Here is a 14,709-nt window from a genome sequence, read left to right on the forward strand (position 1 = left end):
CTTGGGAAAATTAAGCTATTACTGGTGGCTGATTGTGATAAAGTGCCAATTTAAGCACATGCCTTGAAAGCTTACATGACTGATGAATTTGGGAATTATGGCAATAATTATGGCTGTAAAGGTAGCAGGGTTAAGAAAGATCCTTTTAAGTACACATGAGTATTTACAGAGATAAAACAAAAAGCTCAAGTTAATGCTCAGCTTAAATGATAATCTGAGAAAGCCAGAGAATTTCCACGAAGAATCCTAGAATGTGTCATTTCTTATAAGTGAGGGGCTGATTTTGTTGAAAATCAAGCCAGGAAATCTAATTGTGTCAGAGGCAATAACAGTTTAATTCAGTCTCACCGAGTTTCTCATCTGGAAGTAAGAATCTTCACTGGCAAAGAATGGGATCCTAAAACTTGGAACAGAGAAATCTGGTTGGTCCCAGATCAAACTAGCAATTTTGAATACCTCTCCTCCATCCTCCAAGTAATTCTGAGCCTCCTATACCAGTGGAAGTAGCTTGCTTTCCAAGGTTTGAGAAGACTAGCCTTCTTAAGCTTGAAAGCCCTCTGATAACTTTACGTGGGCAGATGGCTTGAAGGGGGATGCTCATTCTCCTGAAGACTTACCAAACCAGCCCCTGATGCCACTAGATCCATGACTAGGGTCAAATCTCAGCATGCTCCAAGAAGACAAATACACACTATAACCAGAAGAAAATAGCTTATATACTCAACAGAAATCTGAGGCGCATGTATGATAGTAGATTCTAAAAGTATTTTACCAAAGGAGGTGGAATATAAAACCCTAACAGGTCAAATTAATTGGTATCAGGTGCGCTTACTAGAGATTCCAGATTTCATACATTAGTTCATGTTGCTGAAAGTGACTACAATAGCTTATCTGGTTGGTGCACTGAAAGCTGGATTTAACAGCTGAGATACCAGAGCTTCCCTGGCATTGACAGAGTCCAGTGACTTCGGGAGTTAGTAATGCTGGACTAGACATACCATGTGAGAACTATACACATGCAGCCCCATTCCTCAGCTATGCTCCACAAGAGGGCCCAGAGGCAATGAAAACTACAATAGTGAAGGGAGTAACTACATCTACATGCTTTTAAAGCTCTGTAAGCTTACTCTTTTTTCTAAGTCAGCTATGACTATGGGGAATGTGGTCATTAAGAGGTTTCTAAGGAGATGATGGGATCCCAAGGTAACACAGCCCAAGTGGCCACACTTAATCATCAAAGACAAAGTGAGAAAATTGTCTATAAACGGCAGTAGGGACACGCTGGTATTCACAACGTCTTGGCCTGCAGAGATCTTGGGCAGTAGATACTATTACCAGTGCCCCTAGGAACAAAATAGGTGGGCAGCCCACAAGAGTACTGTGTTTGATTTATGTAGAAGGAAAAACTTTAGGCCTGGTAGGCAGAAATCTAACTGGTGGAGAGTTATGGTCTCTCAGCAGTCTCCAGACCTGGGTCAGTTCACAGACCCAGAGCCCCTTGAGTGAAAGGGAAACCAGCTCCCTGCACAACTATTCCAAGTACATACAATAAATCTTTTAATCCTTTCCCAAAGGGACCTGCTCTGCAGCCATTAATTAGAGATACTGTGCATTGTTAAAAGGAAATATCCAGACCTTTCATGTATTAATAGACACTATCTCTGAATTGACATTAATTCCTGGGGATTCAAAATGCCATTGTATTCCACCAGTTAAATCAGGGGCTTACAGTGGTCAGGTAACAGATGATGGAGTTGTAACTCATGTTTGTCTAAGAGTGGGACGACCAGTAACCCACCCTGTGGTTATTTCCCCACTTCCAGAATGTGTAATTGGAAAAGACATACTTGGCAACTGGCAGAATCCCCATATCAGCTTTCTAACCTACAGGATAAAGGTCATTAAGGTTAAGTATGGCTAAAGGGAAGTTCGTGGAACTTCCTCTCCCTACTAATAAACTAGAAGTAAACACTACATCCCTGGGGAATTGCACAGTTTAATCAAAGACTTGAAAGAAGCGGGGGTGGCAAAATCTATTACATCTTCATTTTACTCACTAGAGTTTGGCCTATGCTGAAGTTAGAGAGATCTTAAAGAATGACTACGGACTATCATAAACTTAATCAGGTGGTTACATTAACTGTAGTGGCAGCCCCTGAAACTTGATATGCAGCTACTGACCTCACTTACTCCTTTTTCTCCAATTAACAAGAACCACTCAAAGCAAGTTGTTACCTGAAATGGACAAAAGTATACCTTCGTACTCAACTAAGTATGAATGCTTTCGCACTATGCTAGTTCTCCTGTATGGGCCATAAGGTAGTTGTATTGGTTATCTATTATCTCTCAATTTCTGTGGATTCAGGAATCTGAACACAGCTCAGTTGAATCCTCTGTTTAGGGTCTCATTAGGCTGCAATCAAGGCACTCACTGTGCTGCATTCTAATCTGGATGCTCAACTGGGAAAAAGCGATTTCTAAGCTCACTTAGATTGATTTGCTTGTGGTTGTATAACTGAAGCCCTTGACGTCCTGCTGGCTAATGGCTAGAGACAGACCTCAGGGCCAAGAAGCTGCCCACAGTTACTTGCTATATGGGATTCTCCAATACGTCATTTTATTCCACAAAACATCACATTCTGAAAACGTGTTCCAGACCACTGACTGCTCTGATACTTTATTGAGATGTCCACAGGCCTCTGAATTTGAGAGGGCTGGAGAGGCAACTCCTACACTCTATTTTGCATATGTTTTACTAAGGCTTTAGATGTACTCCCTGTTCATCGTACACAATTAGCACAATGCTGTCAGTGTGTATAAAATATCAGCAAATAATTATGTAAACGCCAGAGAAGAAAAAAGCTAAAATAAATGAAAACATTCCTTAGAGGACCAGGTTGGAGGTGGAGAGGACAGAACAGGGGATCAGGGGATTGCTATTTTGGTCACAATACCATTTGTATTTTTTTTTTTTTTTTTTAATTGAGACGGAGTCTCACTCTGTTGCCAGGCTGGAGTGTAGTGGTGCGATCTCGGCTCACTGCAACCTCCACCTCCCATGTTCAAGCAATCCTCCTGTCTCAGCCTCCCAAGTAGCTGGGACTACAGGCGTGCACCACCACGCACAGCTAATTTTTTGTATTTTTAGTAGAGATGAGGTTTCACCATGTTGGCCAGAATGGTCTTGATCTCTTGGCCTCGTGATATGCCTGCCTTGGCCTCCCAAAGTGCTGGGATTACAGGCATGAGCCACCACGTCTGGCTCATTTAAGTCATGTACATGTGTTACTTAGATAAAAATAAGGAAGAAAATAAAGATATGAATCAATAAATACTAGGTAAACAAAAAAACAGAAAAACTGGTGACAATATTAACATCAAGTTAGTATTTAAGATTAGAAGCATTAAACACTAAAAAGGTGGCTATTATATGGTAAAAGGCTAAATATACAAAGTAGGCAAACAAATCATTTGCTTTGAGTTTGCATTTATTCTTGTATAATTCTTAAATCTAACAGTTTTTCGCCAATTTTTTTCTTATTTAATTATTACTTTATTATTTACTACATCTAGATTCTGTTTTGGTATACGGTATGAGGTAAAAATCTTGTGCTTTTCTGTTTTTCTTCAAGTTGTTAATCAACTGTCAGTCACAATTACAAGAGAAAGTATCAGGAGAACAAAAAAAATTTTTTTGTAAAGGTGAGGTCTCATTATGTTGTCCAAGCTAGTGAACTCCTGGGCTCAAGCAATCCTCCTGCCTCAGCCTCCCAAAGTGTTGGGATTGTAAGTGTGTGCCACCAAGCCCAGACAAGAACATAATTTTTAACATTAGTTACATTATTGTTACACTTAGGTCTATTTCTGCTCAAGTGATGCCAGCTGTTGAGCCATGTTAATTTACATTACTATTTTCTGAAGTTTTATGATACAATCTACAAATCAGTAGAGCAAGTCCTTCATTACTCTTCATTTTCAGAATTTTCTTGGCCACTGACATGTAGGTTCTACTCAATCATTCAGCAAGTTCAAAAACAATCCCTAATATTTTGCTGCTACATTACATACATAAGTTATTTTTAAAAGATTTTTAAAGGAAACACAGATAAATATTTCATTAAAAAAATATTACCTGTCTTTTTATCAAAGAAACGCAAATAGACCATTTTAATCTTTCAAATAACAAATAATATATTTAAATGATGACCCTCAGTGTTGCCAGACGTTTGCAAAATAAGTATTTACAATGCTGGTAGGGAGAGCTATTTGGTAATATTTATACAAAATCTTAAAAATATTAACATTTTGGACCCAGCAGCCCTAGTTAAATGAATCGCATACAAAATTACATGGTCATTAAGATTTTCTAAATGTTTACTTCTACTTAGGATAATGAAAAATTATAACACAATCAAAATGGAAACAAAAAAATGGAAATTACAGAATACCATGTATTAAAAATTCACATATATTCAAGGAATACCAACAGTGGAAAAAATCATTCCACTCTTATAAAACAAATATAACTTTAACATGAGCCTAGGCCAAACACCAAATAAAACACCAGGAACCAAAATCTTAAAAATTATTACTATGTGTGATATCTTCTTCTCTTCCTTTTAGAGTTTTCTTCTAAATTTCTAACAAGAGTATGTATGAGTTAAATCAAAAAGTAATAAACGTTATTTTAAAAATCATACATCTAAAAGGAAATAATTTGTTACATCATCTTAGTAAATCACTAAGTGCTGACTATGCACATTTTACAGTGGAAGGTGCTAAGTGGCTACAAAAAGTGCTTAGCATAGTTCCTGATACAGGAAAACATTTAATCCTGCTTTGGTTTTTGTGTGGAGGTTGAAGAGGTGGGGGTGGGGGGTTAACAAAGAAATACAAATGTATCAAAGGTACATAGCCAATACCTACAATGAGGGAAGTTCATATATTAAACACAACTGAAAGAGGCTCACCACAGTTTTAAGGAGAGCTGAGGGAGTTTGTCTCACATGTAACAGATGCTTTTAAAATTACAGTTAACATTAACCACCTGTTTCTCAGAGACCCATTAGCAAGAGCTGATAACGGAAAAAGGAAAGAAAAACTCCTTTGCTAGTTGCTAATGGTATAATGCCAGGCTTTAAATTTGGATCATATAAATTAGCAATTCCAGACCAGGCATGGTGGCTCATGCCTGTAATCCCAGCACTCTGGGAGGCCGAGGTGGGTGGATCACCCGAGGTCAGGAGTTCGAGACCAGCCTGGCCAACGTGGTGAAACCCTGTCTCTACTAAAAACACAAAAATTAGCCGGGTGTGGTGGTGCACACCTGTGATCCCAGCTACCTGGGAGGCTGAGGCACAACAATTGCTTGAACCCAGGAAGCAAAGGCTGCAGTGAGCCAAGATCGTGCCATGGCACTACAGCCTCAGCAACAGAGTGAGACACAGTCTCAACGGGGGGGAAAAAAAGCCTAATTAGAAAATCAATTACAAGGAAACTAGGGGAAGGAAGATGTTTAGTGACTTGCCCAAGACCATCCCAGCTAAATAATGACAACTTTCTATATTTGTTTTCTCATAATATTTTCACCTGTAGAATAACGGGGGGTCAGCTACCTGTCACTCAAAAGCAAAAAAAAAAAAAAAAAAAAAAAAAAAAAAAAAAACTGCTGGAGAGCCTATACAATTGTTCAATTTTAAAGCCAATGTATTCTAAACACCTAAGCCAATAAAACTTTTTAAATGACCATGTAATCTGTATCACCAACAATCGTTAAAAGCACAACACTGTCCTGTCCTGGTACTCTAATATATCATACCGCTCTTGGTTTCTTTCTCCTGTTTTATTCTTCCACTGATCTTCCTTCAAGACTATTTCCACTAAAAATATCTGGACTGAAAACAATAAACTAGTAGTTCACACAGTAAAATTCCTCTATACATTCAACCAGTTCACAAAACCTCCTTGGCCCTTATCTGAAACTGGGCTGTTCTCCCAGTAACCTTGGAATATTCCAGTACTTCCTTTTTAGGTACTTTATGATAACTGCTGTCTCCTAGCTACTAACTGTCACATGCAAGCCATCCTGTTTCTATCAGCATTCAGAAAACTGATCAGCCTTAAGGACCCTTGCCAGGATTCCTACCACCACTCCTCCACCTTGTGATAAATCAGCCTCGTAAGTCACCCCTCCTTCCAGCTCAGTCACTGAAGCTTTGTTTCTTGGTTCACAGTGTTCTCTATCCTAATTCAAGCCATAATGCTGAGGCATTTTGATATTCTTATTGAAGATACATCCAATATCTTTCAATCCACAATTCCTACTTCTGTAGGTCTGAGGAGAAGCTAGCAAGGAACATACCAATTCAAGCCTCTGAGTGACAGGTGAAGGATGAAGTTTTAATATGGGACATGAGGCTTTTAACTTTAAGTATGTTTTCTCAGGTCCTCTCTGTATCCAGTTAGGAGACATTCATATCCTAGCCTATTAATGCTGCAAATGGCATGACATCTATAAACATTTTCTAAGACTATACATGCCAGATTATACTCTGTCTTGTTTCAAGTAACTCAGGACACTCAATGAACTACAAGTACTGAAAGAAATTCCTGGAACCAATCATAACTCACATTCTTGTTCTTTTTGCTGAACAGTAAATTTAGACTACTATCTGGGTTACAGAGCCTTAGGAGAAATATCAAATAATTATATAAACTGGAACAGCTACAAATTTCATCTTCAATGCCTTTAACAATTATTTTACCTGTCCTAGATCAGTTTTCTCACTTATGTCTTTTAAATCAATTCCAGGCAGGGAGCAGTGGCTCACACCTATAATCCCAGCAATTTGGGAGGCCAAGATGGGCAGCTCACCTGAGGTCAGGAGTTTGAGACCAGCCTGGCCAACATGGTAAAATCCTGTGACTGCTAAAAATACAAAAATGAGCCAGGTGTGGTGGTGTGCACCTGTAATCCCAGCAACTGGGGAAGCTGAGGCAGGAGAATTGCTGGAACCAGGAAGGCAGAGGTTGCAGTGAGCCGAGATCACACCACTGCACTACAGCCTGGGCAACAGAGCAAGACTCCATCTCAAAACAAACAAACAAAACACACAAAAATTATCTGGGCATGGTGGCCTGTAATCCCAGTCACTAAGGAGGTTGAGACAGGAGAATTACTCGAATGCTGTGAGCTGAGATGGCACCACTGCACTCCAGCCTGGGTGACAGAGTGAGACTCAAAAATAAATAAATAAATAAATAAATAAATAAAAATTTAAAAATAAAAATAAAATTAATCAATTCAAATTTTTTCTTTTTTACCACTTTTTCTATGTTCATGTCCTCCAAGAATTCTAGCACTGACTCCAGATTAAGAATTCCTGTACTGAGATCAAAGGTCCTCACTGGAAGGAAACAAATCTCTTTTGTCTTCCTATCTCAAAAGCTAATACTAAAACCTAGCAAATAGTGAGAAATTCTATCAACATACACTCAGTTTTCTTTAGTAGTTTGGAAACAAATTGTAAATTAGCTTTTTGCAAGGATTTTGCTTCATACATGATTCAAATTAGTGTACAATGAGAAACTGCACAAGCATATTCAACCCAAATCTACTGAGAAAGAATTTTTTTTTTTTTTTTGAGACGGAGTCTCGCTTTGTCGCCCAGGCTGGAGTGCAGTGGCCGGATCTCAGCTCACTGCAAGCTCCGCCTCCCGGGTTTACGCCATTCTCCTGCCTCAGCCTCCCGAGTAGCTGGGACTACAGGCGCCCACCACCTCGCCCGGCTAGTTTTTTGTATTTTTAGTAGAGACGGGGTTTCACCATATTAGCCAGGATGCTCTCGATCTCCTGACCTCGTGATCCGCCCGTCTCGGCCTCCCAAAGTGCTGGGATTACAGGCTTGAGCCACCGCGCCCGGCCGAGAAAGAATTTTTAAGAAATCTCATTTATAGTTGGATATAGCTTTATTCACGCAATGTTTTCTGTATTTCAATTCTTACTGAGGGTACATGCAGGATAATTTGGCTAGAAGCATTAAAGTAAGTTAGGTTCCCTCTTTGAAAATTCAATTAGTAGAAAGCACCATATTTCATCTATTTAAACATCTATAAACAATAATATAAATGAAGTATTAAATACATCAAGTCCATTTTTCCTAAACATCACTTAAATAAAACCAGTAAATGTATAATCCTTTATGTGTGTGTACACATACACACACACGACTATCATAATCACAAACACTACAGTCATCTCTTTACTTACTTGATCTGTCCTAGATAATCTGTATAAAATTCTATATATATAGGGATAAAGCCTGTGGAAAATGATTTAGGAGGAATCATGAAGATACTTAGTATTATCTAAAACACCCATGTTAATTTAAAACCACACGTTTGAAGTCAGCAAGTACAGAAAAATAATAACATCAATATATTTGCTAAAGGCTAAGCTCATGAGTAACAGTAGGTACTTTTGGATGTAACTGAACAGAGGCTAAGAAAATTCCTATTTAAAGTTTCTAACTTCCTTCAAGGCTCTAGCTCTAAGTAACTTGAAGGCAGTGAATGCTCTTATCTTACCACTAATCAGCAGCTTTTATAATCTACTGTGTTTTGGAGAAATTAAACAAAAGCAAAATATTTACTGCATGCCTTTGAATTACCTAAAAATAATTGCAGTGTGACTAATCTGTATGCACTAACATGGATGGGGAAGCAAGCATCCAGCCATGAAATATATTACTTAGCTCACCTGAGTATGTGGTAAGTTCCCATCAATGGAATGTAAATAGAGGGGCCAAAGGCTTCTAAGAAGTAGACACTGCTTCTCTTTCTCCCCTTCCAACCAAGTGAATGCAAACAACATGAAGGCTCTAGGGGTAAGAAGAGCCAGAAAATGGAGGGGCTTAGATTCCTGAATCATCCTATGAAGAAAAGATAGCTACCACTAACTCTGGTATTGGATGGTTACATAAATGAGAAATTGTCTATCATGATAAGCTACTGATTTAAAGTACACCTTTTAACAGCATGTGAACTATACATGAAGCTGCTAGACTCATTTAAGACAGGTTAAAATATCCAAAGTTAATTTCGGAGACTTTCTAATTATGTTACAAATTAAAAAAAACGCACTCTTAAGTAAATATTAATCTATCATCTGAGGATTTTCAAACAGCTATGAAACGAAAAAAGCAATTTGAGGCCGGGCGTGATGGCTCACACCTGTAATTCCAACACTTTGGGAGGCCGAGGCAGGTGGATCATCTGAGGTCAGGAGTATGAGACTAGCCTGGCCACCATGGTGAAACACTGTCTCTACTAAAAATACAAAAATTAGCCAGGCATGGTGGTGGGCATCTGTAATCCCAGCCACTAGGGAGGCTGAGGCAGGAAAATCGCTTGAACCTGGAAGGTGGAGGTTGCAGGGAGCTGAGATCATACCATTTGCACTCTAGCGGGGTAACAAGAATGAAACAACACCTCAAAAAAAAAAAAAAAAAGCAATTTATAGCTTGTGACCCAAAACATTCTGTATATTCTATGTATTACTTTTCATTCTAGGAAAATAAAGAGAAAACAGAACTAAACTGCTTAAAAAGAAAAATTAGCCAGGCCAGGAACAGTGGCTCACGCCTGTAATCCCAGCAATCTGGGAGGCCAAGGTGGCAGATCATCTGAGGTCAGGAGTTAGAGACCAGCCTGGCCAATGTGGTGAAACTCCGTCTCTACTAAAAACACAAAAATTAGCCAGGCAGGCCCCTGTAATCCCTGCTACTTGTGAGGCTGAGGCAGGAGAACAGCTTGAACCCAGGGGTGGAGGTTGCAGTGAGCCGAGATCACACCATTGCACTCCAGCCTGGGCGACAAGAGCAAAAGTTTGTCTCAAAAAAAATTAGCCTACACTTAACACAATATTAGGTCAAAGTAAGAGTAAAGATTAATCAAGTCCAAGGAAAATTTAGAAATTTGTCAAATACTTTTTATGTTAACATCTTCTCCTCATAAAAACATTCTTAATGCATTGCTCAACAAATAGCAAAACATGTATTCGCTCTTCACTTGTTCATTATCTACCGGGGAGGGTAATCAATCAGTAGATATATACAAATATACACATCGCTGGTCTGATGGTAGTGGGCTATCAGAACTTATTAACATTAGTGTCATTAAAGTTGGTATACAACCTGCCACCCACCACTGCTATATTTGACTGGTTTTTTGTTTCTGGTTTTTTGTTTTTGTTTTTGTTTTGGAGATGGAGTTTTGCTCTTGTTGCTCAGGCTGTAGTGCAATGGTTGGTTCAATCTCGGCTCACTGCAACTTCTGCCTCCTGGATTCAGGCGATCCTCCTGCCTCAGCCTTCCGAGTAGCAGGGATTACTGATGCATGCCACCATGCTGGCTAATTTTTGTATTTTTAGTAGAAACAAGGTTTCACTATGTTGGCTAGGTTGGTCTTGAACTCCTGGCCTCAAGTGATCCATCCACCTTGGTGTCCCAAAGTGCTGGGATTACAAGCGTGAGCCACCGCACCTGGCCTTTTTTTTTTTTTGGGGGGTCTCCCTCTGTTGCCCAGGCTGGAGTGCAGTGGCACGATCTCCATTCACCACAAACTCTGCCTCCTGGGTTCAAGTGATTCTGCTGACCAGCCTATTTTCTGTTTTTTGTTTGGTTGGTTGGTTGGTTTTTTGAGGGAGTTTCGCTCTGGCACCCAGGCTGGAATGCAATGGCACAATCTCAGCTCACTGCAACCTCCGTTTCCAGGTTCAAGCGATTCTCCTGCCTCAGCCTCCCAAGTAGCTTGGACGACAGGCACATGCCACCACACCCAGCTAACTTTTGTATTTTTAGTAGAGAATGGGTTTCACTATGTTGGCCATGCTGGTCTCAAACTCTTGACCCTGTGATCTACCGGCCTCGGTCTCCCAAAGTGTTGGGATTAGAGGTATGAGCCACCACGCCCAGCCTTGTATTTTTAATAGACATGGGGTTTCACCACATTGGTCAAACTGGTCTGGAACTCTTAACCTCAGGTGATACGCCCGTCTCGGCCTCCCAAAGTGTTGGGATTACAGGTGTGAGCCACTGCTCCTGGCCTATTTTATTTTTAAAAAGCCAGTCAAGGCCGGATGTGGTGGCACATGCCTGTAATCCCAGCAGTTTGGGAGGCCGAGGCAGGCAGATGACTTGAGGTCAGGAGTTCGAGACCAGCCTAACCAACATGGTGAAACCCTGTCTCTACTTAAAAAAAAAAAAAATTAGCCAGGTGTGGTGGCATGTGCCTGTAATCGCAGCTACTTGGGAGGCTGAGGCAGGAGAATCACTTGAACCCAGAGGCAGAGGTTGCAGTGAGAGGAGATCGTGCCATCACACTCCAGCCTGGGTGACAGAGCGAGACTCTATCTCAAAAAACCAAAAAAACAAAAAACAAAAAATAGACCAGGCAGCAGAATCACTTGAATCCAGGAGGTGGAGGTTGCAGTGAGCCAAGATCGTGCCATTGCACTCCAGCCTGGGCAACAGAGTGAGACTTCATCTCTAAATAAATAAAATAGAAATGCATATTATCTCTGAGAAACAGAAGACAATTCAAACACTTCATGACTAAAAACTAAAAGACTGGGAGAAATGCAGTTTATATTTAGCACTTTGCTTTTATGCTCAAATAACCTAAATGTTACTCATATGACCAGGACTTACTGTAAAATATCCTGGACCAGTTCCAAATATCGGTCTAAGACATGCACAAGATGATGAGCTGTAACTGTAGAGTATAAAAATGAATGGGTATAAAGGTAATTCAGCTGAATCTCTAAACAGGTTCAATGATGATAGCTTTATAAAAATACAATTGTGGAAAATACCATGGGTTATAAAATCTGAAAATTTCTGAGGATCAAATTAATTAATCAGTTCTAAAACATGTGCCCTGGTTTAATAGTTCACTGATGGATGTAAATATTTCATCTATCCAATTAGTTATCTGTGAAGTTCCATTTATTTTATCTGATGATGCACAACCTCTCACCAGGACCCCCCGAAAAAGCTGTATTGGTTTTGGTTGGATGTTTTGTTTTGTTTTTTGCATAATCTGATTGAAATTCAATCTTTCACTTTATGCTTTCCCCATATTTTATTTCATTAGACTTGTTATATTAAGAAAGTTGCTGCAAAATTATCAAAGACAAAATACGTGCAAACATTTTTACGTAATAAAATATTACTAATAGCTTTAATGAGTGACCTGCAGAATAAACACTGGCAGTTTGTGGACAGAGTCTTTTTTCCAAAAAAAAGAAGAAGAAGAAGAAGAAGATAGAAAAAAATGTTTAAGCAAAAAAAAATAAGATTCCCTCGGCTAGGCGTCGTGGCAATATGCACCTGTAGTCCCAGCTACTCAGGAGGCTCAGGCAGGGGAGGATCACTTGGGCCCAGAAGTTCGAGGTCAGCCTGGACAACACTGATACCCCATCTTTATTTGAAAAAAACAAAAATCTGTTAAGTGAGAAGCAAAGCACATGCATTGGTGGTAAAACAGACAAGAAATATGGCTACTGTGCAAGTTCAAATAAAGCCAAAATTTTCTTTTCAACAAGGTAACTATAAAGTAGAATTCAGGATGAAGATGCCAAATCTTTCCATTTGGAACCAGAGAGAGTTAATTTAAAAAATTAAATGCAAGAAATAAAAGCACTGTTCCTCACGTAAACTCATTAAACCTTTAAAAGGTATTCTATCACTTTGAAATGACCCTGGGGTATCATCTTAACCTTTTTCTTTACATACTATCAAAGACATCATTCAATGGAGACCTCTTACATCTACCTTTGCTGAATTCAAGAGTCATATTTCTTGACCCTGGACCAAAAGGAAGAAATAATATTAGAAACAGCACTTCAAGAAAAGTTGGGACATGAAGTCAGAAAGAGAGGTAGTCCTGCGTCAAAACCATCAAACTGAAGAATGGAAGGAAAGGGAGGAAGGTAAGTTGGGGCTGATGATGGAGGAAGTATCTGCCTTGGACCAAGAATTAAGTTTCAATCTGAATTGATCATGAACCCTTCCTTTATATCTTCCCTACTACAGACTCATACTTGCTGATATAGTTTGGCTCTGTCTCTATCCAAATCTCATTTTGAATTGTAATTCCCATAATCCCCATGTGTCATGGGACAGACCCGGTGGGAGGTAACTGAATCATGGGGGCGGTATCCCCTATACTGTTCTCATGACAGTGAGTTCTCATGAGATCTGATGGTTTTATAAGCATCTGGCATTTCCCCTGCTAGCACTCATTTTCTCTCCTGCCGCCCTATAAAGAGGTGCCTTCCACCATGATTATAAGTTTCCTGAGGCCTCCCCAGCCATGCAGAACTGAGTCAATGAAATCTCTTTTCTTTACAAATTACCCAGTCTCAGGTATTTCCTGATAGCCATGTGAGAACAAACTAATACACTTGCCCATATATTCAACTCCCTCAATCCTTGATCTCTATCTTCTTATATTTCCCCAACTTTCTCCTGATGGTGATCACGAGAACTACAACGCCAGCAACAATGGCCACCAGGACCACTACAATGGCAACGCTAAGGTTAACTGCCAAATATTTCATGGTGGGTATAAGTAGGTGGCAATTTCTAATCCACATAGAGATTACCAGCAGAAGGACTCTTTATACAACTGCATTCTGGGGCTGCCACAGGCCTAAGAGTAATTTATCCTTAGCCCTCCCCTCAAAATAGGCAGGGCCCAGCAATGTCCACTGCAGACAGTCTTCTGAAAGGTTTTCTGCTACAACTTGATATAGATGATGCACTGCTTGTAATGCACAACCACCATGTACTTAGAATGGAGCCAATGGCAGTCACAAAAGAGTCACTGGCAGCTCAGCTTCTTTGTCTGAGTTCACAGGCACAGACAACTTGGCAATAATAATTTGTGACAAGAGTGTTGTTATCATTGGCTCAGGTCTTCCTTTTCCAAATTGTGGATGCTCACTAGGTTCACCTACCAACACAATGATATCTGGCTGCACTAGTGGGCCTTTAAATATCCTTTCTGCCACAGCTGGGGTCAGGCAGGCAATTAACATCCAAAAAGGTATGTTCACTAAAGTGCACCATGCTCTGGTCACTCACGCATGTTCTTTCAGAAATAAGGGATATAAACTGGAACAGTTCCTTTCAAAAGCCCAGTGCCTGGGACCAGCCTGGGACCCACCCTGCTCCTCACCTCACCTCACCCCAACACGTAGCACATTAACTTGTTCATGGTACGCATTAGGTGCGATATATCTGGCCTTCACCACTAGGTAAGAAGCGTCAGGCCCAGATTACCTACCAGGACCAGGCAAGAGGAATGAAAACAGCACAGGAGGATATCCAGCGGGGGCCTGGAATAAAGACCTAGAGTCAGCTGCCTCCCATTGGGCTGCCTTAGCAGCTTCTTCCTTTTTAAAATGGAAAATCCAATTTTGACAAACATCAAAAGGTATACTGCTAAAATTACAATAAAATATACTTTAATGATTATTAAAATATTAAGAATTTCAATTATTTCACAATCCACCACTCCCCATGGAAAAGACCACGTATCTATGATCTTTTACATACGAGAGAAATAAACATCTATCTTGGTTAAACAACAGTTATTTTCAGTTTTCCTATTTTATCTTCAGGCAAAAACTCTAAATGCTTAGAA

General features: G+C 39.9%; 1 protein-coding gene across 5 annotated transcripts in view; it reads right to left on the bottom strand.

Annotated features, from left to right (window-relative positions):
* The window catches only part of LOC105469915 (STAG1 cohesin complex component), a 404,557-nt gene that overhangs the window by 234,817 nt on the left and 155,031 nt on the right, over positions 1-14,709 (bottom strand). The window contains exon 1 of one of the 5 annotated variants that reach the window (XM_071090956.1): positions 8,759-8,879. The exons of the other annotated variants lie outside the window; for them this stretch is intronic. Within the exon in view, the coding sequence (XP_070947057.1) occupies positions 8,759-8,872 (114 nt within the window). The 5' untranslated portion in view covers positions 8,873-8,879. Of the gene's footprint in view, positions 1-8,758; positions 8,880-14,709 lie in introns of those variants that run through there. 5 annotated transcript variants of the gene reach the window in all.

The sequence above is a fragment of the Macaca nemestrina genome, chromosome 2 (genome assembly GCF_043159975.1).
Source record: "Macaca nemestrina isolate mMacNem1 chromosome 2, mMacNem.hap1, whole genome shotgun sequence".
Taxonomy (NCBI): Eukaryota; Metazoa; Chordata; class Mammalia; order Primates; family Cercopithecidae; genus Macaca; species Macaca nemestrina.